At 51.9% G+C, this 25,706-nt stretch overlaps 3 protein-coding genes across 7 annotated transcripts in view; all 3 read left to right on the forward strand.

Moving 5' to 3' along the window:
- The window catches only part of ATP13A3 (ATPase 13A3), a 62,083-nt gene extending 57,257 nt beyond the window's left edge, over window positions 1-4,826 (forward strand). For 2 of the 3 annotated variants that reach the window (XM_075158406.1, XM_075158407.1), the window contains one exon: window positions 435-4,826. In XM_075158406.1, coding sequence (XP_075014507.1) covers window positions 435-632 — 198 coding nt within the window. In that variant the 3' untranslated portion in view covers window positions 633-4,826. The remainder of the gene's footprint in view (window positions 1-434) is intronic. The other variant, XM_075158405.1, reaches the window with a different exon arrangement.
- Window positions 2,779-18,779, forward strand: GP5 (glycoprotein V platelet). 2 transcript variants are annotated; one of them, XM_075158408.1, is made up of 3 exons: window positions 2,779-2,869; window positions 5,428-5,611; window positions 8,796-18,779. In XM_075158408.1, exon 3 carries the CDS (start codon window positions 8,822-8,824, stop codon window positions 10,745-10,747), a length of 1,926 nt encoding a protein of 641 aa, XP_075014509.1. In that variant the 5' UTR covers window positions 2,779-2,869; window positions 5,428-5,611; window positions 8,796-8,821; the 3' UTR covers window positions 10,748-18,779. The 2 variants fall into 2 exon arrangements, with proteins under 2 accessions (XP_075014509.1, XP_075014510.1); XM_075158409.1 differs by lacking the exon at window positions 5,428-5,611 and having other exon boundaries at window positions 2,796-2,869.
- Window positions 11,062-24,883, forward strand: LOC142085889 (uncharacterized). 2 transcript variants are annotated; one of them, XM_075158412.1, is made up of 2 exons: window positions 11,062-11,150; window positions 21,567-24,883. In XM_075158412.1, exon 2 carries the CDS (start codon window positions 21,572-21,574, stop codon window positions 23,303-23,305), a length of 1,734 nt encoding a protein of 577 aa, XP_075014513.1. In that variant the 5' UTR covers window positions 11,062-11,150; window positions 21,567-21,571; the 3' UTR covers window positions 23,306-24,883. The 2 variants fall into 2 exon arrangements, with proteins under 2 accessions (XP_075014513.1, XP_075014512.1); XM_075158411.1 differs by lacking the exon at window positions 11,062-11,150 and adding an exon at window positions 11,170-11,272.
- Window positions 24,884-25,706: the final 823 nt, after the last annotated feature.

The following is a 25,706-nucleotide window of genomic DNA, read 5'->3' on the forward strand; positions in this document are numbered from 1 at the left end:
TGCCACTTTTGGCTGGCTGGCTGCCTTCAGTTAAACAATTCATTGCTTAAAAAGTGTTTTGAGGCTCTGGGAATTTGACTGCTTTTTCTAGCCTTTTATTCTTCAATAGTAACATTATTTAATGGTGCCTGTTATACCTGTGTTTATTGAAACTGTTATAAAATATGCATAAAAGCTTTTGGTGACCTTAGATGTCACGATAATGCAGAATACTTATTTTTTCTTAATGTTTTTAAAATGTCATTGCTACCATAGTATAGAAGAGATGATACAACAGAAGAGTTTCTGTACTACACTTTCTAGGTTCAATGTGACAATGAAATAGTAAATTAGAAACTAAAATAATAGTTTTTCTTCTAGCGATTCACTGTATTCTTAGTTGTATTAATTTTTTCTTATGGTAATTCAATTTGCAAATCTGTTCACTTCTGCAGGAGGCTGTGGATCGCCGTGGAGTCTGTTTCCTTTCTTCCCTGTTTGGTTGTAGAGAGAAGACACCAAAAGCCAAGTATATGCATCTAGCTCAGGAACTGCTGGTGGATCCAGAATGGCCACCAAAACCCAGAACAACAACAGAAGCGAAAGTACCATCCCAAGAAAATGGTTCATATCAAATCATCACTGTAACATAACAGTGGATATTGGTGGCATGTGTCTTTAATAGTATTCAGAAGAATGTAATTTTAAGGCTTTATTTGAAATTGCAGTATACTAAATGTCAAATTCTAATGCAGGTATTTCCAACTCTTTTGTCTCTCTGAATACAAAGTTCAGGGCCAGACATCTTATGGCTATAAATTTTAAAAATGTAGGTTACCTTAGGCAGAACAAAAATGATTGTGTTTCCTTCCACCTTCTTTCAAATTTCATTATTCCTAAATGAGATGTATTTGAAGGTTTAAACTGCAGGGCAGTTAAAACGGGTTCATTTTATTTGCCTGGAGTATCTTAATCATTGTTCTAACCTGCTTATCCGGGCACGTGTTCATGTAAACCCTATGATGTAATGGTTTCATGGTAGTACTAGAGGCACATAATAACCTTGTCATGCCTTTTTTTTTTTTTTTTTTTGATATTCACTGTTGAAAAGCTTTGTGCCTCAGAACGGTTCTAAGTTTTGGTGTGTGTGTACCTCCAAGTTTGTCCCTACTAGTAAGGAGTGTTTCCAGGTGTAAGGTTTGGATTTTAATTTTTAATTCTTTAGTCTGCCACAGCAGGAATTGGGAATGCTGTAGAAGCAATACGCTTTGTCCTTAAGAAGAAAGCACATTGCTTTCAAGTGGGTTCTTAGCTTCTTTTCTAGGTAACCCCAAGGAAAGGCTTAGGTGGCCTCCAGAGGCAGAGACATTTGGCTACACTCTAAAGTTTTTGGAGAAGGAAGGCTGGAGAATCTTAACACTTCCGTCTGTCTCATGTTTTATTACATTTAGCTATGCATTTCTCCACAGACCTTGCTTTTTCTAGCAGAAGAGTTGGATTATCCCTTTGTGGACCATGTTTTATTTGTAAATCTTAAGATAATTTTCCTATATACCTTGAAGTAGTAAGGCCAGAGTTACTGCTGCAAGGGAAATGGGGGTGGGAGGGAGGAATATTTTCACATGCCCACGCTTGGGATTTGTGCATGTTAAGAACATATGCATTTCAAAGAGTCTGCCAGTGTCTTAAGCACTATATGTAGCTGTATGAAACAAAATTAAGAGAAAATAGATGAGCTAAAATCTGTCTTGCTGCAGATCTATAAGGCTTATGTGGATTTTATTTAAAAAAAAAAAAAAGGAAAAAAGAAAAGCTTGCGTCACCAATAATGCTGCTTAAGCACTTGGGGTAGCGATACATCATTTTGCCATTAGGCGGTATCAAAACACAAGACCACTAGAAAAATACATTTGCAAAGATGTAGAGGCAGGCACCGTCTTCACGGGCAAAGCTTAAAGCTTCTTTTTTTTTTTTTTTTATAAACCACAAATTACTTTGCTCCAAACCATCTTCAACTTGCTGAACTTTCAGAAAAGTCTTCGTTGGTGTCTTTGGAAAGATGATAAAAATACTGAAAATACTGACTCTTGATCAGTCTGTTTTGACTGGTTCAGACACCTCCAAGCTTTGGGAGGGGATCTGGGATCTGGAGAAGTCATGATTCTTTAGAGATCCTTTAGAGAAGGAAGTCAGGTCCTTTAGAGTAGTTGTGGAAGGAGGGCCCCGAACTCCCTGGCCAGCTGGGATCTGTTTGAATTGTCTGTGTTCTGATGATGGAATTTGAGGTTTTGTTTGTTTTATTTTTCTTTTTTTTTAATTCCTGTGGATACAATTCCATTCCAGCATTGTTTTAATAAGGCAAAATTTTCAGGTTGGGCCTAATTCCCTTGTGCTGTTCTGTAAGGCAGTATGGACAGTGTCCCCCACTGCTCATGTTATGGTTTCTGCAGTGTTGAACATACTGTGCCAATGGGGAATTTAAAAGTGGTGCTAAATGGTTTGGAAGACGTTTTCCTAGAACTTGGGGGTTTAAGTTATTAGCACTCGCTCCTCAGAAATAGTATGCATATAGTGTACTATCCTCTAGTCCAGCTGTCAACTCCTTTCCTGATTTTTTTTGTTGTTGTTTGTTTTTGAGGCATGGAGCAGGAGGAAGGGGGAAGTGGTTTTCTTAGCATTCATTCAACAGAGCAATGTAAAAGTCTTATCATCTTGGCTTCTTAGGGTCATAAACACCGAACAACATTGGTAGCTTTTAAGGGGTCTGCAATTGTGGACTTGGATAAATTTATTAATCATGAACTTGGGTCATTTGGCTAATTTCTGTCAATGTTGATTTTACAAAATCTTTGTAGCATGGAATAATTGATGAAGAATAATTCTTAGCTGCGTAAGTAATATTCAAATTTAAAGAAAAATAATATTTTAGTTGAAAAATGTTGTGAAGCTATGCATCTTGGACCTGGGAGCTGTGACTTATCCTTAAACGCATAAGCTTTTGCTTTCCATTTCATTGACCATTTTAGCTTGGTTGTTCCATCAGAAGTGAAAGAAAATATAGGCATCTTTCCCTTTTATATGCTTTTGCTTAATGCTTTCTCTAAACTGATAATTTCTCTTGGCTTGTTTGGTTTCTGAAGCTAGTCTTTCAATCTTATTCTAGTTTATTAGACTTACCTAGAAAGTGAGGAGGAAACAGCTTATTAAGGTTGGCTTGTCTTCGGAGAACATTTTAGGGAACTCTTACTAAAACTCATGTTGCCCGGTGTCTCCACTTGATTGAGTGACTAATGGGTCATGAGCCCATTTAAACTGGAATATTTTGCAAATGGGAGCTAGTTTCCTCAAGGTATGCGTTCAGAGTTAGTAAATGTTCTTGAGGTTGCATGCTTGAGCTCTGACCTATTTGCTTCTGACGTTTAGTCAAGAATAATAAATCAGCTTTTCTGAGAATCCTTGTTGTTCAGCCACAAAATAAGCTTTTGCATCTTCTGCAATCATTGGGATTTATGCCTTCCTACCCAGGAGCTGAGTTTGGCCACCTATAATTTTTCTCATTTTGAGCAGTTTAGTTTTTCTGGTTTTCAGAAATGCAGCAAACTACATCTGCACTAGCGTATTCAGTTTCTGCTTTGAAGTAAGATGAAATTCAGTTTGTAGCGAAAAGAATCTCTTCTAATGTTCATCTTGGAAGTCTAAATTCAGGTGAACAGACCAATTTAGTGATCTCCACTAGATACTTGGTAGACATTTTCTTTCTGCTGTATATTTTGGCCTTACGTTGAGGAGTTTGATTTATTATTAAATTATTTGTGTATGCAGACTTTAATCTGTACGTATTTTACTTTGATGTATTAGGATTTGTAAATATTACTGATTTTTAAATATTATTTATGCACATACTTAAAGGACTGGTCTACCCAGAAAAGCAACTGCTAAATAATAAATGTTACTTTTTAGAAATAAATTGCAAGATCATTAAATTGTATATCCCTCAGGGTTATTTTTAAAGTTTTTTTTTTCCCCTCTTCCCTTCAGATTCAATTAGCAGTAACTCCAGTTTCATGTACTATAGAACTAAATCTACTGTAAAGAAAATGCTGCGAATAATGCTTGTGTAGAAGCGTCTAAAACACCCACAGAACTGACTGTCCATATTCATCATAACATTAAATTGGAAACTCTTACTGTTGCACTTTTAAAAAGTTGTTGGATTTTTAGTTATATTTATTTTTTTCTTTCTTCATGAAGGTTGTGCTGAACAGTCATCCCAAATTGGGTAAATAATTCTGTACTGTATATGTGTATACAGTATAATACTAAGCAGATGTGGAGTCCTTTTTATGCTGCAAATTTTTAATGCTTATGTTGGTCATCACGAAAAGAGAGCTAAAGTTCTGTAAGACTTTTCCCATGAAATTCTGAATTGTAAACTTAGGCTTTTGTATGTCTAAGGGAAAGCTGTGGGTTTTTGACAATTTTTAGAGTCTTGAATATGTTGATTTTATACAGTAAAGCTTCAGGTTTTTAAAGCTATTTTCAACAAACTGCAGCTTGTTTGATAATTATGTGAACCAGAAACTACTCAGTTTGTCATGAATTCCTCAAGGCTAACACAGATTAAAAGGCTTATCATTACAGCGCTCTCTAGAAGCTCAGCTTCCTTTTTATTTTTAAATCTGAAGTGATACTACATCTTTGTATTTAAAATATGTATTGCTGCTCTAGAATGGTACCCTGTTGTCAAGAGGCATACATAAATAACTGTACAATAGAATTGTAAATAGACTTGTAAATCATTTTTGTGACTGAAGCTCTTTGAAAATAAAAATTAAAATGAACAGATATTTTAACTCTTTTCATTAGTTTCATGAAATTGTTTTTAATTATTCTTTATACCATTAGATCCAAAGCTTGTTGAAGAATACAGACTTACTCCCACTGATGTCATGGGTACCTTGTTCAGTGCCTCTGTATTTTTGAAGATGGGGGTGGAGAAGTATGCATGCCATGTGTTATCAGTGCATATGGTATCACTGCTGTTCTGCAGTGGGATAATACTGACCGTAGTTTTATCTGGTGGCTTATGAGAGCCATTTTAAAGCCAGACCTTGTACATGTGATAGCAACTTGTTTTCCACCTTCTGTTATCCAGATGTTCCTTCCGTTCTTTGATGCGTGGGAGGCATTATCTTGAAAAGACTCTTGGGCAAATGTTCCTGCTTGTGAGCTGGCACTGTTGTCGCAGTCACCTTCAGAAAAATCACACAGAAATGAAGACATCTTTTCCATCCTGTGGCTCACCTTTTGTTTAAACATTCATTAACAGAGCACATTATTTTAAACTTGAAGATAAGATGTTTGAAATACACGGTTACTTCATTACAAAAACTTAATCTTTTAATTTCAAGCCAGTATTTTGAAAACTTAGAGCTTTTCTCTCTTCAGATTCCTTCAGGCTTTAGGTTTTGTTGGCCTCTGACTACAGAAGACTTGGAGGAAAACCAGAAGCCAAATGGGTCAACCCTGGATTGCTTAGCCAAAGGGTTAAGTAGAAAACTCTTCATTCCTTACTCAAATTGCTTTGACTCCAATCCTGCAAGAAAGTAAAAGTCAGAGCGGCCTTGTGAAGGTACATATCAATCACTTGGTTGTTTAAAGTAGATGTGTCCACTCCTTCAAAAGCTAATGCACCTGTGTAGCAGACCATGATGAAACTAAGTGTCTTAACAAATTTGAAATTTCTTTGTGATTATAGTTCATGTTGAAACATAGATTTCTGACTCCAGACAGATTTACATTGGGTTGGTTGAAGCACATACTCTAATATCACTGTCAAAGAATCTACAAGTGGTTTTTGTGCTGTTGCATGTGTGACTTCAAACTTTCTCCTGTTTCGTGAGTGGTCTCAAGTTCTGCTTTTGGAGTTGCATACGATCTATGGAAGCTGGTTGCTTACACAACTCAATGTAGGCAAAATCTGCTCTGAAGCTTAAAATATTCTTTGGCCTTTCACGGTAGTTACGCAAACATGGGTGAAAGTGTTATCTAGAGGATGCGTTTTGCTGTCTTACTTCCCATTTAAAGTGCAGAATCATGGTGAAGCCTGATTGCCTGCTATGTTCCTAGTAAGTTCCTCTAAAAAGCAGATAAGTTTCTAAGGTATAGTTCAAAATTCCTTTTTCATGCTCTTGGGAGTTGAGAGACTTGCAAAAAAGTAAAGAAGTTAGGCACCATAGTAAATGATATGTGTGCTTAGTATTTATGAAACTAAGTTCAAAACTGATTTGTGATTTTTTATATACTAACAGTATTAATGTATTGCTTCTGGCATCCTTTCATAGTCTTGAGAAACATTAAGGGGGTGGTAGAAAGTGAAAGAGGCTGTAGACCAGAAAATGGTAAATGACCAGCCATGCTGGTGTCCTTTCTGGAATGGCAGGTGTCTCACGTGAGGGTTTGAGAAAATTTTAATACATAGGAATGTATAAGTATGACCTTAATGTGAATCTTACTGTATTCTCTACTATTAAAATCTTCAGTTGTGGAAGTTCAAATTTTTCTTCAAAAAATACCATTAGCAGCTCTAGATATTTGAGATCCATAGGATTATCCAGTTCCTGTGCCAGTCATACGCTTGTGGCCTTAATCTCTTGCAAAGAATTTCTCCCATTCCATTGTTTGTGAAAATGTATGTCTTCTAGCACTTCTGAGCGTCTAACCCTGTCTCGTTGAATACTCTCTTAGCTTTTGTTACAAGACCAGGAAAACGGACATCCCCGGTCTACAGATTGGTGTTAGCCTATTTCTTATTTTACAAACTCTGGCTTGCAGTCGTGCCCTCTGAGGAACCTGCTTTTGCAGTCTGTAGCATAACAATTTGGGTTTTTTTTTTCCCCATTTGGTTCTCTAGATCTTTATTTCTCTCGTCTCACTGAATCCTGTAGTTCTGCTGTGGTCTTGGGTTGAGTTGGTGCAGGTTGAGATGCCAGTCAGGGCTTGAAACAGAAATTTCTTGGTGCGTTTCTGCCCCGTATGGAGGGTTGTGCTTGCACCACCCAGAATCATCTCACCGGCTGCCTGCTCTGCGTGCCGTGGGCTGTAGGCTGAGGTACTTGCCCTGGGTGCGTGGGGATGTGCTCCTCATCAGTGTGCTGAGGTGGGGATAGGTAGGATCAGGGACAGGCTGGCTTACAAGTTTCTCTGTCGAGGTGAAGGCATCACTGGTTTATGTGAGATGGTCAGTTTTGGAGTGGGATTGGGGGGGACTGCTAGGAGGGCGAGATTCTCTGAAACATTCTTTTTTGACATGGAAAAGTCCTTTGGAAGGGTGAGATCTCAAGGCCTTTTTTGGTGACCTTTGGTCTCATTCAAAGAGTTATAGAAAGGCCCGTGAGAGCTTGCTTTGCAGCACCATGTTGCTGGTGGTTGATACCGCTTAGGTGCCGTGTCCTTCCCGAGGAAGGGATGCAGATTTTACCAGTCTTCAGTACTCTGAAACTAACCAAGAATATTTTTGGAAATACTCTTTAGCTTTTTTTGATGCAGCAGCTGTTCTTGCTCCATGGCGGTATGTCCTTGTCAGCAGTTCAGGCACGTGAGAAGCTCTGCTCTCCTACCCGACTTACTCCTTTTTAAGTGATTGTGTTTGTACTCATGTCTGTTTGGGGGGTTGGTATGGGACAGCTTCATCCTTGCCCCTACAAAAGGGTATGTTGGGATGGAGGTCCCCTCTCCCCCAGTGTTCTCGGTGCTGAAGACTGACACGGTGTCAGCTATTCCACTTAGGCCTGCAGAACTTGTCCAGCTATTCCAGCAGTCCCAGCTGCTGCTTCTCCTACTGATGGCCAGGTGCTTGACTTCCAGGTTTCTGATACACTTGGACTTGTTGATTTCACTAAGGAAGTATTTCTAAACTGTGGAGGATTTCTGTTTGACTCGGTCTTTTAAATATTATCATTATAGCTACAACATTTGCTTTCCTGTTCCTTTTTTTGTTTGGAAATCTATACAACTTTCCAACCTTGTGGTATGTTTCATGCAGATCTACCTTTATTGGTACAGCTTTCTAGCAAACCTCACGGCATTTCTTTCCTCTCATTTAATTGTATTTTTAATACCACTGATAACTTAATGTTGTGTTAAGCTGTTGAAATGAGAGTTGTTGGTTATCAGAGTCCCACTACCGTCCTGTGCTGCATGAGCTCTGGTGTGTTATTTCAGGCTATGTCAAAAATAGCCCGTTGCTTCTTGTGTGTTCTTGGGCTGTTCCAAGAAGCGATCACTTGCAAATGCTGAGAGATGATTTAACAGAACTGTGTGCTGTTTTGCTTTTGGCCACTTAAAATATAGGACACCCTTTTTACCTCCATTATCTGTTTTTGCAGGCTAAACTTTATTTTTAAACCTCAGGTAACCTACAATAAAAAAAATATTGTGGGTGCAGGACCTTTTGATAATGTTTTTTTTTAAAGACTTTCTGTGTGTAACAGTATATAATGCTTTTCTCTTCAAACAAATATATGCCTTATGACTACTTAAAGTTTCATCATGATTTTCATATGCTTTTATTGTACTTGACTAGTACAAATATAAACAAGGAATACTTGATTTACAAAAGAGGTTTATCCGTGTAAGCTGAGCACTTTAGAAATATTTGCAGTCAACAGTAATAGAGATTTTGAAGTTTGCTTTCAAGCCCAGAGAAATTTCGCACACATCTGCAGGTTTTATGATATATTCACACAACTTCGTCGGCTGCTAAATTATTAACTACCTGTGATCAAATCCTGACTGTCTCTTATCTCTTGTAACAGCTAATGTTTCTGGCACTTCAACAAGGATGTTGGTGTTTCGTTTGTCAGTGATGATCAAGCTTTTCTTCCAGCTGGATGCATCTATTTGTCCTGAGAAATGCGACTGCTCTTCAGAAAATGCAATTCATTGCTCTGGTCCCCACATAAAAGACCTGGAATCGTTAAATCTGCCTTGCAACATGACAGAAATTCACATAACGGACACTAATGTAACATACTTGCAGGATGTTTTTTCTAGGATGGTGGAACTGCAACATCTCATCTTGTCTTCAAACAACATCTCTCTGATTTCACCAATGGCTTTTAAAGGCTTGAGAAGGCTAAAAGCCCTCAAGCTGCTAGATAATAAGCTGGTCAAACTTCCCCCAGAAGTGTTTGATGACATGGTACAGCTTCAGCAATTGATCATTGAAAATAACAGGTTGAAATCCATCGAAGAAAATCTGTTTGATGAACTAGCTAGTTTGGAGGAGCTTTTCTTGAACAAGAACCAACTAACAGCACTTCCTAGTGGCGTGCTGAAGAAACTTGCCAAACTCAAAGTACTGAACTTGTCGAGAAATTATTTGGCAGCACTGCCTAGAAATATATTTAGCGCGTTAACCAGGCTTGAGAAGCTGATGCTGTATTTTAACAGGCTGTCTGCAATAGAGTCTGGTATGTTTGATAGCCTGAAGGAGCTGCTGGAACTCTTCCTGCATTCCAATAACATCCAGTCCATCGCCCCTGATGCATTTCATTGTCTTCATAAACTGAGAAGCCTAACGCTCTCCAGAAACAAGCTTGAGGTTTTGCCTCTTGGGCTTTTTCTGCATTTGCATAACCTGTCTAAATTGACCTTGTACAGGAACCCCCTGAAGTCTCTTCCAGAAGTATTGTTTGGAGAAATGAGGCATCTTGGTAGCCTGTGGCTGTATCACACAAAGCTCTCAACAATACCAGATTTTGTGTTCAGTAACTTGACAAATTTAGAGCTTCTTGTGCTGAGTTTTAATCCAGAGCTTAGTGTTCTTCCCAAGAATGTATTCAGTGGTCTGAATGAACTGCGGGGCCTTTCTCTGCATACAAATAATATTTCCAGTCTGCCAGAGGGCATCTTCCTGAGCCTTCAGAAACTGCAGAACATTTCCCTTTTTGATTCGAGGCTTGAGGCTCTTCCTAGAAACCTCTTTCATAATCTCAAGCACCTTCAGAAAGTTTACCTCAATAGTACTAAGCTGCAGTCTCTTCCTGGAGATTTCTTTACCGCTTTACCTGAGCTGCAAGAAGTCTTCCTTGACGACAACCCTTGGAAATGCGATTGCCAAATTCTTGGCTTCCAAGAGTGGCTCCAAAAGAGCATGGAGATAGTTAAAAATGTGCCATCTCTAATGTGTGACAGCCCGCTGGCACTACAGAATATTTCTCTTGTGGCTCTAAGAAATCATCACCTGAAGTGCCTGCCACCCACAGCCATTACATACCAGATGTTCAGCTCAACGTATTCCCAGGCTTTGACTTCTCTTGTGACGGAACACTTGACATCATCTTGGGAGACTACTGTAACAGTGGTGTCTGACACGGATACCAGCACACCCACATCAATTCCTGTTGCAACTCCAGGCTTTACCTACTCACATGTTCGAGATGTTGGACGGCCTAGGTTTCATTTCTCAGATGTTCCAACACAAGCTTCTGCCAGCATCATAGTAGAAACCAACAATGTCAGAGGAACAGATTTAACTACTCTTGCTTGGTGGGATGAGCTGCCAGCCCGCAGGAGTGCTAAGCCCTATTTTAATACCAGAATTGCTTATTGTCAGTTATTATTGTGTCTTTACACTTTGATTTTAGCACTCCAGACTGTAACCATTGTGCTCAGTCTGTATGTGATGGGTAAAACCAGGCAGCTCTTGCACTCCAGAAATATTCCTGCTCAGCCTGTAGTTCTGATAAAATTTTTAAGAAGATAGAGAATACCAGCCAAAGAGGATTAGAAGCACTGTTTCGGATGCATTTTGAGCATTTGGGCAGTTCACACTTGATTCAGATATGGATTACAAATCTTCGTAGCAAGAACCATAAAGACCTTGTTTTTACAGCATAATGAAAATGCACTTTTATGTACCTTAGTGTTCACCAAAAGTGATTGTAGTCACTGAACGTTGCTACAGCACTTGGTGCATGAGCCCAGAGGGAGAGCTGACAGAAAATCTGTGGTCACCTCTACGCGTGTGCTACTAGTTTCCTGCTTTGGACTGCAGCCCTGTCCCTGCCAGACACCTTCGCCTGCTGTCGTGCTCACGCTGCTCGGATGGAAGTGGCATCAATGTGGGAAAGTCTACATAGGAAGACGGCTTTAACCGTGCTTTAAAGGTTGCCTGTGGTACTCCAAATGCTATTATGCCTTATGCTGCCTGCAGTGTTTTGTCTCCTTATTGAGAAAAGAAACGGTATTTATGGGAGGAGATGCTGGAAAAGACCTTTTAAAAATGTAGGTGGGGGCAGAATGATATGGTGCAAATGTCTTAATTTTTGCTTTCTGTCCTCAGCCCCTTCCCAGGACATGGCAGGAGGAAGGGGTACTATTTAAAGCTAACAGTGCTTTCCTCTAGCTTAAGCAGAGGAAGATAAGTAAGGTGCTGGGCTAGGAAGTATAATCTTGATGTATTTTGTTGTTTTGTTTGTGTTTTGGAAACTTTGTAAGATTACTACAAATCTGAATTTTAAGTAAACGCTTTCATCTTTGAACTTTGACCAGTGGTCTGGAAAGCAAGGTGTTACTCGCTGCATGATGCAGCGAGTCTTGAAACAGGCGGGCCAGGCAGATGCCCAGGGCTGAGGCTTGGCTCCAGAGGAGCGTAGCTGGTTTGAGAGCTGGTCTTGACTGAGCTGGGAGAGAAGGGGATGGTCTCTCCTGGGCTTGGCTAGCAAAACATGGGCGTGCAGCAAAGCAGCAGGGAGCCTGCCTGGTCTACCTTTTTTGAAGTTGGCTGGGGAACATACGCATCTCCATCAAATTGCAGTATGCAGCAGCATATTCAGTCATATTCAGTCTCTGTACTTTTTACCTTTTTTTTATTCCATAGTATTACTCCCTGACTTCCAGCCCTTTCAAGTGTTGATAACGGAAAGGCAACTACGAGGCAATAGTGTGGGCTTTGGTCTTCATACTGAAATGTTTTTTAATATTTTGAAAGATAGGAGTATCTTAGTTTGTAAGTAGGCTGGTGTCTGTAAGCTGTCAGACTGCATGCGCTTTGGTAGCTCTTGGATTTAGCTATTAGCTTTTATCTTAATTATGTGACTTAGCTTGTTCTTAAAAGCTCTGACGTGCTCAACAGCTAGGGCTGGATGAAGGAGCTTCTGGATCTGGTTCCCTGCTCCTTGGGCGGGAGATCCTGTACTCTAGGAGTCCTTTCGTGGCCTTACTGACTTTCTAACTATTGAGGTTGTTCCTGGGTGGCCTTCAAATGGCACTTTACAAGCCTGAGCTGAAGAGAGCTTGCATTTGCTGCAGGTCTGTGGCTTGTCCCCTGCTGTGTGCTACGCTAGGCAATGAGAATAAACTACGGACTGCTTTGTTTCAGGGTGCTCTGCTGCTGAACTTGAATTCCGCTTCTAGGCTGTGAAAAGAGGCAGTGTGCTTCGATGGTGTTAAATAACCATCGTCTTGCTGGTGAGGTTTAACAAAAATTTAGCAAGCCTGGCTAAATGGTAGGTAGAGCTATCTCTAAAGGACGAGAAATGCAAGTCACTACAGCTCGTGCGAAGCAAACCGGGACTGGATTCATAAACAGAAGCACCAGAGTATTTATTGCAATATATTTAAGAGAAGCACAAAGCCAACATGAAGCTTTCTTGGTGGTGGTTCTGGGTTGTTACATGCTAGTGCTTAGAAGGAGGCAGTTGTTACAAATTTAGGTTCTTGGTTGGGCAACTGTAATGACCACTTAGTGTTGTTCCGGCTCCAGCGCCGTCGTACCGGTGCCACGCAAGCATCTGCTCGCAGCAGGCAGGAGATAAGTATAATCTGGACTAACGAGGAAGTTGTTTTACAAACCACGCTGGTTGTTGTTTGCCTCGGTGAGGCACTGAAGAAGTGCGCTCGTGGCTACAGGCGCTCGGATGCACATTGTCTCATTTCTAAGAAAAAGCAACGGTTCGGTTGCCATATGGGCGTACCGAATGCCCATATGCCCGACCTCTGGAAGAGCAGCGGGTTAGCAGCAGCTGCCATCTTTTGGAACCCTCCTTTGGCCGCCCCAGCCCTGCAGTGGGGCCAGCTGGGTCTCCACGCTGCTCCTTTGGCTCCCGTTCCGCAGTCGCTGAGCTCTGGCACGTGGGGGCTTTGGCACGCGGCTGCGTGCAGTGAAGTGCTCAGAGGAGGATGATTCGTCTTTACATGCTGTCATCGGGCTTTCCCCGCGCTTCAGCCAGACGGGGAAGTGAAGTCAGCAGACAACAAAAGGCTGGAGCAATACGGGCCTGGGGTGTTTTACTAACCCTTCCTCTGAGGTGTCCTGTTTTGAGCTGCCTCTGATTCACTGCTTGTGCCCAGCAGAGCTCCGCCCTTCCTGCAGAACTCCCTGGCCTGGGAAATCCAAGGACATGCTTATTTATATCCCATCTCCGTTTTGCCTGGAGAAGGGACAGTCTTCCAGGTCAGCGTGATGGCGGCTGTGGCGGGCGGGGAGGCAGCAGGGAGGCCTCCTCGGGAACAGTGCAGCGGCACCTCTGGGCAGCATTGCCTTGCTGCCCTCTCAAGACACCGACGGCTTGCCACCGCCAGTGTATTGGCAGGGTTTTTCCCGGTCCCTGCAGCCTCCATGATCTACTGCCCAGCCTTTGCCACCAGGCTGGGCTTGGGGGGACAGTGGGCTGGAAAAGGTTGAAGGTATCTAATCTCTGGTCCGGGGGGGCCTGCTCTGGGGAGAGGGTGGACGCAACGCACATCTGCACTCAGTGGCTGAGGGGATCGGCTCCACACCCTTGGCTCCCGTACAGGACGCAGAGTCATGGTTTGCATGTTCACCAGACCTCCGAGTCCAGGGGCTGCCTCCGGGACCGCATCCTAGTCGGCAGTGCTTGGGGTACGTCACCAACACAGCCTAGCCAAGGGTCTTCTGCAACTCGCTCGGTTCCCTCAAACGCTTGTTTCTGTGGCGGTTGCTCCTGCTCTCTCTGCTTTAGGAAGTCCTGGAGCGGTGGGAGCTCCGACCCCCTGTGCTGGGCCATGGGAGTACGCGGCGTGTTTCCAGCCCGATGTCACTGCAGGTGCCATTCTCCTTTGCTTGTTGGGGCTTGAATGCACAGGATCCCCGAAGAGCAGGGTGGCGAGGAGGGAATTAACTGCTGCCGTAAGTGCTGGCAGCTCTCTGCCTGTTTCCCGGCTGCTGCAGGACCCTTCCAAGCCACCAGCACTCGTGTGCTGCGCTCGTGTCCCTGGCATCTCTGCCCTTTCCGTGTCACCTCTGCCACGTGAGGCCAGTAGCTGCTGGAGGGCCTCTGTTGCTTGCAGAGGGGAGTGAGCGCAGGTGGGTGCCTGCTAAATGCAGCTCAGCCCCAGCATGGAGCAGCAAGATTGGAGCCTGCACCTCGAATCCTCCCTCTCCTGGTGGCAAAAAGAAGCCAAGTGATGGCAGGTGTGCTTGGAGAAGCCACCCAGGAACGTGCGAGACCGCTGGCTGCAAGGCAGGAGCTCTGGGAGCCTCTGGCTGATGATACGGAGCATTGGCCATGTCTCCTCCAGGCCTCCGACCAGCACACGTCGCCTGGGGAAGCTGATTCAGCAGCTGTGATGTCGGAGCACAGATTTCCTAGGGATGACAGAATAGCTGGGAGGAGATGCAGCCAAAGGCACGTACCCGCGGGACGAGGCTGGGGTTGCGTTTACAGACTCTCAAAGTGATCAGGAGGCCTGAAGCTCCTACTTTGCCCCTGCTCTGTCCAGAGATGGGCAAGCTATGGAGGTGTTATGCCTCCATTTTCCTAGCCGGAGTCTGCGTTCACATCCCCTTCCCTCCTGGGTGTTTATGGGCAGATGAGCCCTGCCAAAGCCTCTTGCCTGCGACATGGCGGGCGAGTCCCGCTTCATTGCGGGATGGGGGTCTGCTGCTCCAGCAGCACCTGGAGGCATCCTGCCACCGGGCTCAGCCCCTCTTGTGCAATCGCTGCTGTAGGACTGTTGTGTTTCTCCGTGCCAGGCTTCCAGCTGTGCCTTTGTGTCTCTCTAGATGAAAAAAGCCCAGGGCAGGGAGCCAGCGACGGCTGGCAGTGGCTCAGCAGCCTGCTGTGCACTCCTCTGCCCGCCTCCCCTGGGCACGGGGGAGAGATGGGGCCCCTTCCCCCTTGGGGTGCTGGGAAGGGGTCCCTGAGGTACTCCCTGGTGCCAGGGATGGCTTTACGGAGATGGAGAGCAGGGCGAAGCTGGTCCAGCAAACACCTCGCAGTGCCTGAGCAGGGACAGCCCCCCACCATCGCCTCCTGCTCCAGCCGGTCCTTCCCCCCTCTCGCAGCGCCCATCGGACAAGCTCTTTCCGCTTCGGATTATCTCTCCGGGCGGACTTGGCTGTGAGCCCCACATTCCTTCCAGCCTAGCACTGCCCTGAGCCTGCGCCAATGCTGATGCTATCGCTCAGGGCTCAGGCCAGGGCCGAGCCCGGAGGAGATGGTCCTGCTGGCCAGGCGAGCCCCGCTGACGCTTAAGATCCTAAATGCCATTTTCCTTGAGCTCCAGGAAGGTTTTGGTGGGTCTCGTGCTGGTGCGTGGATGGAGGTTGGGCTGATGGCCATCCCTGCTGCCCATCCTCGAGGGATCAGGGCTGCTGCTCCTTCCCAAAGCTCCCACCCCGCACATGCACTTCCCCAAGGAAGGCAGGACGTGTCCCCGTGCCTTGGGGCAGATGCAGATGGGGCATCCTGCAGCCATGAGCAGCGAGACAGCCCTGGCCCTGCATTCCTCAAGCAGGGAGCTGAAAATGCTGTGGGGGCTGGATCGCTGGCCCCATGGAGGAGCTCTCTGGTTTGGGTGTGTGGTGGGGAAGGGGCTGCTGGGCCTCCAGCACTAGTCCCTGAGGGACTAATGCTCCTTCCTTCACCCCTCAGCTGTGGCTCGAGCCTACGTGTCCTGCTGCACGGCTCAGGCCCGGAGGTGTCCCCCTGTGCTGCAGCACTGAGGGGACCCCCTCCCCTGGCCCCTAGCCCAGCCCTCCGCCCTCCTCCTCCGCTTCAGCAGAGCAGAGTTTGGCCCGATGCCCTGGGCCAGCCGGTCTCTGCGAGCACCGGGGGCCACCGTGGGGGTTTCTCATAGCGGGGTGGGGGGCTTGCAGCAGTGCAAAATAACTGGGGGGGTCCCAGCCCTGCGCTGCAGGGAGCGGCGGGGCCTGGGGACGTCCCGTCCCTCCCAGGGGTGTCAGTTCAGGCAGGAGCTGGAGGTGTGCGAGGAGCAGGGGCCGGGGGGAGCGGAGGCTGCTGGGCTGCGCAGCCCTGCGGCGTGGGTGAGCGAGCTCAGCTGTTTGGCAGATGAGCAATGCGCTTTCCTGACCAAGCTCACAAGCTGCTAATTTTAGCGATTACATGAATTTTTCCAAGCGGTCTCGAGTCCCTTGGTGATTCAGAGCCACTTGGCTTTGCTGCGTCCACCACGCCGGCCGTGACGAGGTGTGCCAGCACTGACGGACCCGGGATGTCCCGCTGTCCAGGAGCGAGGCCCACCTCCCCAAACATGGGTGACGCTGCTGCCCTGGGGCTCCTGGGCCCTCCCTGGCTGGTGGTGTTTCGGGGCTGAGCTCCGTGTGGGCTTGTGCGAGAGGTCACAGGACAGACGGGAGCCGTGGTGGGGCTGGGAACCCAGACTGCGTTAAATGCAAATGGCTCAGCGTGGCCCAGGGTTGGCTGCTCCTGGCCCTGCCAGCCTCCGGGAGCCCCAGCCAGGGTTTTGTCCAAGCGCAAGGGGTAACACCAGCTGGGACCACTTGCCACAGGACCTCCAGCCCGGGCTGTGACTGCCGGCAGCGGCTGGGCTGCGGGTCAGCACCATGTGCGCTTGCTTTTCCCCACGCAGAGGAGTTTGGCCACTGCCTTTGGTGAGGAATCGGAAAACCGTGTTTGTGCAGGCAGCAGAGACGGCGAGGAGGGCTGGGGGCTCTGGGGGAAGGAGCCACCCCCCCCAGGCCCAGCCGGGACCACAGGTTGTGCTGCCAGCCCCTCACGGGGGCACAGGGTCTGGCAGGTGCCCACCCTTGGGCTCCATCATCCTCTTAGAGGTTTAGGGACATGGCAGTGACTCCACGCCATCCTGAGCTTGGTCTGGGGAGTTCAGCCTTTCTCTGGCCAGTGTGGCTGGAGCTGGGGAAAGTCCCCAGAGCACTGCTGGACCCCGGGGCTTTCCCGTGGCGCGAGACTTGCTCCGTTCCATCCAGCACCGTGCGAGCTCCCAGCTATGTGGAGCAGCCTCCCTTTGCAAAACGCTTATCTCACCCTCAATAACATGCACATGCTGTCTCTGGGAACTGCCTCTCCCCTCCAGATGTGCAGAACGTGTCCGTGCATCTGTCCTGAGATCCTGCACTGCAGGCAGCAGCTCCCCTTCCCTGCCTGCCCCCCGCTCCTCTCCCTTGCATGTAGCCTGGGGCAAGCGCCTGTGCGCTCTCCTCCGGGAGCGGCTCCCTCTCCGCTGCGGGTGCGGTGCACGGGCTTGTGCCGTTACTCAGCCTTGCTTTATTTTTAGGGATGTATTGAAAACAGACTTGTCCTTCCCAGCCAGGGGCCGGAGCCAGGTTCCCGAGGCCTGGGTAGAGGCAGCTGGGTTTTTGGCAGAGCTGTTACTCGGGCTCCTCTGAAATTTTGCGGCCCTAGGTACTATAATCTGATCACCCCCCCTCCTGGGGACAGGGTGTTTAAGGGTACCCACAGCTGCATGCCCATCTCTATGTCCCCCCCGGAGCAGCGCTGCTTGGAAGGAGCAGAGCCTGACATTCCTCTGTCGGACTGGGCTTGGGGTGGTGGTTTTTCGGAAGTGCTGGGGTTTAATTTCTGTGTTGCCTTGCTGAAAAGCTGTGTGCTTCTGGGATGAGTCAGAGCAGGCATGAGCCCAGCAGCTCTGGTGCTGGCGGCGGGCAGACAGAGCCGGCGATAAGGGTGTGATAAGACCACGCGAGCCCTGCTCTTGTGCCAGGGCTGCAGGGAGCGGGCAGCTCCCAAGCCCGCTGCCTGACCTCCAGCTGCACCGCTGTCAAGGAAGCGAGGAGGTTATTCTCGGAACAACGGCGCTGGGAAAATCTGCTATGTCAATAGAGTGTGAGCTAAAGCACTTGCGGGTGGTGTTTTCAAAATGCCTCTTCTCCATGCCCAAATCCCTGGGCTTTGCCCCAGAAGCAGGCGGGGAGCATGGCTGGGGGGTAGCCCCAGCCTCCATGCTCGCTCCCCAGTCGGGGAAGGGTCTGTGGCCATCCGGCATGTCCCACGGCAGCCGGGCCCCCCATGCAATCTGACAGATCAGCAGCGTTGCCTCCGGCTGAAGTCCCACTCCCTACCCTCTTCCCACGATCCCTGTCGCCTTCCTCTGAGTCTGGCTGGAAACTCTGCTCTCCATCCCTGCAGTTTGTTGTTTATCCTGGTCTGATCTCCCCCTTTGAACAGGGGCCTGTTCCCTGCGCTGCCCTGCGCCCTCCCACCCCTCTCGGCACAGCACGCTGTGGCATGGGGATGAAGGCAGCCTTCCTCCCCCCGCTCCGGCGGCAGCCCCATGCTGTTCCCATCTCCAGCAGCTCGTTAGCACTGGCTGGGACCTGAGCAGGGGCTGTGGCGGCCGGCGGAAACATGGGTGGGCTGAGACGGGATTAGACGTGGTCAGGGAAATTCCAGCTGCCCCGTGGTTAGCACGGGGCTGCTCCGGCTCCGGGAAGCCCGATGGGGCCATGCATGCTGGCTCTCCTCAGCTGCTTCCTCCCGAATATCCGTTCCTGGCGGCTGCCGGACCGGGGCTGCCCAGGAGAGGTGGGCAAGGGGGGGGGACCTGGGCTGGGCGGTGGGGATATGGGCACCCCCATGCACCCATGTGGGCTGGAGGGGGCAGGGGAGGGGTGGCAGCAGGTGCCCCTGAACAAACGGATGGGACGGGCTTGTGCCCTGCTTCCCCAACACCCCTAGGTGCTGGGCTCCATCACCCACGTGTCAGGGCTGCTGAGGATGAAGAGCAGCGTACAGGCTGCAGCGCAGCCGCGGCAGCCCCTGGGAGATGGCAGCGTGTGCCGCTTTGGGGCTGCGAGGCTGCCTGCAGTCGGTATCGAGGGGGTTTCTCGGCGCCTGCAGGCACGGCAGTGCTGGTGGGAGATGCTCTGGCTTGCTGAGGGCTCTCTGAAGCAGCCTGGCCTCTGGCTGGCACCAGCAATGCCGCTGACCTCTGCCTGGTGCCCACTCCTGGCTGGGCTGGGCAAGGTGCCTGCGGGGCAGAGCCCTGGAGTGGGTGCTTGCAGGTTCCTGTCCCGTTTGCATTTGTGGTTGGGGGGAGTGAACGAGAGCTGTGACCCCGGGCAGGGGCGGCGTGCTGGGGGGCTGCCTGTGCTGCTGGCCCTGGGCTGGGGCACGGCCGGAGGTCCTGACACTTGCAGGGGCCGTAGCCGGGGAGGAAGCGCTGGGCATGTGCCGAGGCAATGCCTTGGAGTAGCCCCGGTGTGAATGCGTGCCAGCGAAGGGCAGGATTGTGCCAGGGGCCTGGCTTTGCCTCAGCTGTCCCCATGGTCAGGGCACCCAGCTGTGTTTCACCGGGGACCAGGGGGGCTCCCGGGGCCGAGCTGCTACCTGGGCACTGGTTGACAAGAGCAGCGCGTTGGCGGGGCTGGCTGCTTGTCTTCAAACCAGGCACTGGGGTTCAGGAGAGGGAAACCCAAAACTCCGAGACGATTGCTGTGTTTGCCGAGGAAATAGGAGTTGGAAGCAGCTCTGCTCCAGCGCTTTCACTAACCCCGACGCTGCCCCTGTGCTGATTCATTGATTTGGACGGGTTATATACTGGGAGGGGAAGCATGAACCACACTCGGCTCTCTTGCCAGCACGGAGCTGTGCTCGCTCGGCGCTCGCGGCTGCAGGACTCTCGGGTAAGTCTCCTCTCCGCTACTGCCCCTGTGAGCGGCCCCGGGCCCGGGGGACTCCCGGGGCAGCTCCGAGGGGTGGCGGCGGGATTTGCATGTTCAGCATCTTTTGATTTGATGGAGATGTCTGTCTTCCAAGGGTTCTCCAACAAAGCAAGATCACTTAGGCATTGTGGGAGCTGAAATAGTTACATTGGTTTTTATTTAAGATAAGCTGCCTATCAAGAAAATTAAGGGGGGCGAAGTAACGGGGGCTGAGGTTAGGAGCAGCGGGATGCTGAGGGGCTGAGCGGCAGGGCATATTCAGCCCCTTGGTCTGTACGCTTTTTGTCCCTAGAAGAAAAGAGAAGATAAATTGTTTTCAGCTGCCCTTTCTGAAGGGTGCTCCAGCGTGGATGCTCTCTGAGCTGCCTTACCAGGGAGTGACACGAGCAGGGCTTTTGATGTGCAGAGCGTTTGGGGAAGTTTATAAATGGCTTGCTATAAACAAAGCTGTTCTTGGATGCAGATTGTTTCCATATGGGAAACATAAACGGCGCTGGCTTGTGGAGGGTTCCTCCCTCCCTGCCACAGAGCAAGCGTCTTCCCTGGAGGGAGCCTGGGGTGGAGGGCAGGGGCTGCGCCCCCAGCACCCCAGGGTGCTGTGCCAGCCAGGGTGCCGTGCCTGGACCCCTGCCCTGCTGGACTTGCCAGTCTGGCTGAGCCGAGCTGGGGGACAGGGGAGCCATGGGTTTTCCCCCTCCCTTGTGCCACTCGAAGCTGTTAGCGGGGGGCTGCTCCATGCCAGCCTGGCACAAGGCTGCTGCTTTAATCTACAGAGGGAGGAAGCTCCCAGGCCAGAGGAGGGAGGAGAGGGTGTCCACGGTGGCCATGCTTGTGGGGTGATGGAGGACCTCGCTGTAAAGCCCTTGCTCCCCCCAGGCTCCAGGGCTCCCTCGGGCACTACCCCTGGGACCAGCCCGCAAACAGGTGCCCACACCAGACACCCTGCTCTCACGGCCAAAATCAGCCAGGGCTGAGACCTTCTGCTGGGGATGGGGTGCAGACAGGGCCACCCCCGTACCCAGCCTGGGCTGGGGAGCTGGCAGAGGGCCCAGCTGATCTGGGCTCCTGAAGGACTGAGGCTAAAGCACACCCGGGCAGTGGGTGCTGGTGCTGCTCTTGGCTCCACGACAGGAGCTCAGAACCCTTGCTGCCGGCCAGAGCCAGGAGGGTGCTTGGAGGTGCCGGGGGGCACCTTTCTTCCTGTTCCCACCCAGCATCCCTGGGACCCACTCCGCTGTGGGTGCCACGGGCCGGCTCTGGTGAAGGTCTCGGCTGTTCGGTGGTGCCGGGAGGCCAGCGCCGCTGGTAGCGGCTCGCCATGCTCGCTGCAAAACAGGAAACCGCACTCCTGGCTGCTGGAGGAGCTGAGCGAGGGGGACGCCAGGGATGCCACTAATAGCTGTGGTATGGCAGCCAGGCGCCGCAGCCCCCGGCTCTGTCCCGCTCTGCGTTCCTGCCTGGGCTGTGCCCAGCCCTGCCTGCCTCAGCCTTCCTCGCCTGCCCTCCTCTGCCTCACTGCCGTGCTGGGGGCAGGAGTGTGGCCACGGACTCGGTGGCCCTTTCCAGGGAGAAAGCAGCACCCATCCCTGGCAGCAGCCCTGGGGGGCTGGGAAATCGCAGGGGCTGAGCCCCCCTTCCTTTCTTTTTGCTGCAGGCCCAATGGAGCAGGGAGTCTGGTGGCGGTGGCTGCTGCTGCTGGTGGGCACCCACCTGGCCCGTGGCCAGTGCCCGGAGCAGTGCCAGTGTGTCCGCACTGCCCAGGTGGAGTGCTCCGGCTCTGGCATCACTGCAGTCCCCAGCCCCATCCCCACGAATGCCATGACCCTCCAGATCATCAACACGCGTATCACCGAGCTGGGTGACGCGTCCTTCGGCAACGCCTCCCTGCTGATCGGGCTGCGCATCGAGAAGAACAACCTGTCGCGCATCAGCCCTGGGGCCTTCCAGCACCTGCCCGACCTGCGCTACCTCAGCCTGGCCAGCAACAAGCTGCAGGAGCTCCCCGTGCAGGTCTTCGAGCCCCTGGACAAGCTGGAGTCGCTGCTTCTCTCCAGCAACCAGATCTTCCAGGTCGAGCCTTCCCACTTCGCCCACCTGAGCAACCTCAAGGAACTGCAGCTGCACGGGAACAACCTGCAGGAGCTGAAGGAGGGGTTGTTTGACCAGCTCACCAGCCTCACCAAGCTCAACCTGGCCAGGAACAACATCGACCGCCTGCCGCCCCGGGCCTTCGAGCGGCTGGCGCGGCTGCAGGTGCTGCGGCTCTACGAGAACCGGCTCCGGCAGATCCCAGCAGGCGCCTTCGACGGTTTGCCGGAGCTGCAGGAGCTGGGGCTGCACCAGAACCAGCTGGAGATGCTGTCCCCGGAGCTCTTCATGCACAACGGGAACCTGCAGAAGCTCTACCTGTCCAACAACCTCCTTGCCACCCTGCCAAGCGGCGTCTTCTTGCCCCTGCGCGCCCTCGCCAAGATCACCCTGCACGTCAACCGCCTGCGGGACATCTCCCCCGGCGCCTTCGGGCCCATGCCCGACCTGCGGGAGCTGTGGCTCTATGAGAACGAGCTTTCCACCCTCCCTACAGCCGTCTTCGGCAACCTCACCCAGCTGCAGCTCCTGGTCCTCAGCAAGAACCGGCTGCGCTCGGTGGCGCCGGGGGCTTTCCGGGGCCTGGGGGAGCTGCTGGAGCTGTCGCTGCACTCCAACGCCCTGCGCCGTCTGGACGCCCAGGTGCTGGAGGGGCTGCCCAAGCTGCAGAACATCTCCCTGCACCACAACCAGCTGCAGGCGCTGCCACGGGGCCTCTTTGGGGCCACCCCGGGGCTGCGGCACCTGCAGCTGCACTCCAATGCCCTGGAGTACCTGCCTGCCGGCATCTTCTCCCCCCTGGCTGCCCTGCGGGAGGTGAAGCTGCACAACAACTCCTGGCGCTGCGACGAGGGCATCCTGCCCCTGCGGGGCTGGCTGGAGGACAACCCCCACAAGGTGGGCGAGACACCCCCCCTCTGTGCCCAGCCCCCTACCCTGCGGGGCACCCCCATCGCCGGGCTGCCACGGGACCAGCTCCTTGCCCCCCGGCCCCCCACTGCCTCCCCCCATCCTAGCACCCCGCTCCCCGCTCGCCCCTCCGAGGCAGCATTGCCGGAGCGTGCCTGGACGGAGCCCCCCATGGGGCTGCCGGTCTCCCCCAGGGAGGAGGAGGAGAAGAAGGAGGAAGAGGAGGAGGAGAGGGGGCGGTGGGGGCTGACGCGCATGCAGAGCGGGGTGGTGGTGGCGGTCATCGTGCTGGTGTGTGTGGCCCTGCTCGCCGCTCTCGTGGCACTGGTGGTCTACGGCTGTAGGAAGAAGAGCCATGTCGTGCTCATGAGGATGAAGGCACCTAACGAAGCCTGAGCGCCCGGCAGACCCTGGGGGGAGCAGTGCTGGCGGGGTGTCCCCTCCCCACGGGGCTGAGGGACATGACAGCAGCTCTGCATCAGCTGCCCTTGCTGATTTGGACAGGCTGGCATCACCCCGCCTGCTGTGCGTCCCCCATCCTGCTCTGCTTTGCCCTGTCCCTGCTCTGCAGCAGGATGTCCCCCTGGGTGACCTCCCACAGCTGCCCTCTGTCCCCAGCCCCTCCTGCCTCCAGCGCAGCCTCTGTACCTATTCTCTGCCTGGGGGCAGCAGCTGGGGTGTGGGGGCGTTGAGAGGGACCCCTCGAGCAGGGACCCACAGCCTGGCCATGATGGTGCTTACCCCAAACAACAGGACCTCGCAGCGTTCCCCTCCAGCGCTGCCTGCCCTTGTGCTGCCTGCTGCCCCCCCCCATGCCTTCAGCCTCTGCCCCTGCCTGGGCAGGCAGGTGCTAGCCATCATGCAGGGTCGGGAGCTGAGCGAGCGCCTTCGCCCCCAGCAGAGCTGCGTGTCCTTGTGCTGCTTTGTAGCTCGCCTGCATCGGGGTGGGGATCCCCGCGGGGCTGGGCTGCCTGGGCCTGGCGCTGCTGCTAGGGTGGCACACCCTGAGTGACTCAGCCGCGTCCAAGCTGCCCTCCCTGCCTGCAGGCAGCGCGGGCCAGAGCACAGCCAGCATCTTCCCTCACCCCAAGCCTTCCCTTCGCGCTTGTGCATCTCCTGAGCCCTCACCTCACGCTGGTGCTACCCCTCCTGCAGCCCTGCCCCTGCCTGCAGCACCCACGCGGGTGGCCGGGGGGGTCACACCAGCCCCTGCTGCAGGGGAATTAGAGAAGTGGGGTGCGAAGCATGCACAGAGCTGGACCCCCTGCCTGGCCACGCTGGCCACCCCTTCCCCTGCGAGGGCTGTCTGCCAGGTGCTGGGAGAGGCTCCTGCACTTGTGCCCCGGGGCCGCTGCAGCGTGCTGGGGCTGCTCCTGCTGCACCCTATCCCTGGTCCTCGCTGCCTCCGCACCCTCGTGTGTACCCCGCCAACTGGTCAGCAGCCTGCTCTGCAAAGCTATAGCCTCTCCTCCCCTCTCCTCTTCCTCTTCCCACCCCGAGCCTCCCCCTGTCTGCCTGCCGGGTCCTGCTGCCTGCTCGCAGCCCTCGGGCAGCGGGGATGCTGGTGGTGCACGCCGGGGGAGGTGTCAGCAAGCACTGGCTGCTCTGCAAATGGCAGGCAGGGGCCGCACTGTCCCCCAGCAGCACCTGTGTCCAGTGGCCACCGTGCCTCCTCCAGCTGTGGCACGGGCCACAGAAGCGTCCAGCTCACCTCTGCGAGCAGGGTGGTGGCACCAGGCTGCCTGGGGATCGCTGCCACGGGACAAGGGTCACACTCGGTGTGCACCCCATGGTGCTGGCTGCTCACAGCGCCCCAGGAGCCGGCGCTGGCACAAGCAGCCCCATGCTCGCACACATGATGGGGTGCTCCTCTGGGCTGGAACCTGCATGGCGGCGGGCGACACGGGACTGTGCCGCTGGGCTGTTGGGTGCTGCTCTGTCACCTCTCCATTAAAGCACAGTTGTCCACCCCCAGTGCCAAGAGCTGTTCATTCGCTCCTCCGCGGTGCGCAGCTGGGGAATGACCCAGCAGGGACAGGAGCTGAGCTTGATTTCATCTGCTAAGAGACTTTGTCATGTTGAGGAAAAGCCCATACAGGCTGGTGGGGCTGGGAGGGGGTTAGTGGGCTGTGCTGCAGAGCCCACGCTGGCCTGGGCTCTGACCTGGGGTGAGGGCCCTAGGAGGGCTCAGCCATCCAACAGCAGCAGGATGGCTTTTGGAGAGTGAGCTGAGCTCGATGGAGACACCGACTGCCCCCTGCGCAGTCCTCTCCCTGGGGCATGGCCCCAAGGGTTTCCCCAGCTCCACCCCGGGATGGAGGGGAGCTCACTTGGCTCCCTTCAGAGCTGGCTGCTGCTGGCTTGTGTCAGCTGAGTTTCTCTGTGTGTCACCCTCTGCTCCATCCGTCCGGCTGAATGCACGTAAGTGTCCCTCCTCCTGCCCCTGGGGGTGCCTCCATGGCCGCTGCCACCCCAGCCTGTTCCAACACAGGCCCTTGCAGGGCAGCCCTTAGGGTGGCGTATGCTGCTCCCCCGGGCAGCTCCCTGGCAGTCCAGCTGGACCACGGGTCCCTTTGGCCATCCCACTGCTGGCTGGGTGCATGTCCCAGGCTGCAAAGCACCTGGTGCATCTCAGCATGGTGGGCCCAGGGTGGTCCCCTCCCCATGACATTGCTTTGCCTTGCTAAGCTGTGCGGGGTCCCCTCTCTCATGCAAGGGCTGTTTGCTAGCCCCATTCCTTGATGAGATTTAATAACGTCCAGGGGGGCTCTTAGGGGCCTGCTGCAAGCAAACACGC

This window comes from Calonectris borealis, chromosome 9 (assembly GCF_964195595.1).
Source record: "Calonectris borealis chromosome 9, bCalBor7.hap1.2, whole genome shotgun sequence".
Classification (NCBI taxonomy): domain Eukaryota; kingdom Metazoa; phylum Chordata; class Aves; order Procellariiformes; family Procellariidae; genus Calonectris; species Calonectris borealis.

Excerpts from the sequence above, each read along its gene's own strand:
- GP5 (XM_075158408.1), top strand. The coding sequence starts at position 8,822 with ATGTTGGTGTTTCGTTTGTCAGTGATGATCAAGCTTTTCTTCCAGCTG.
- LOC142085889 (XM_075158411.1), top strand. The coding sequence starts at position 11,170 with ATGCTATTATGCCTTATGCTGCCTGCAGTGTTTTGTCTCCTTATTGAG. Across the intron at positions 11,273-21,566 it reads AAGACCTTTTAAAAATGTAG|GCCCAATGGAGCAGGGAGTC; the intron begins GTGGGGGCAGAA and ends TTTTTGCTGCAG.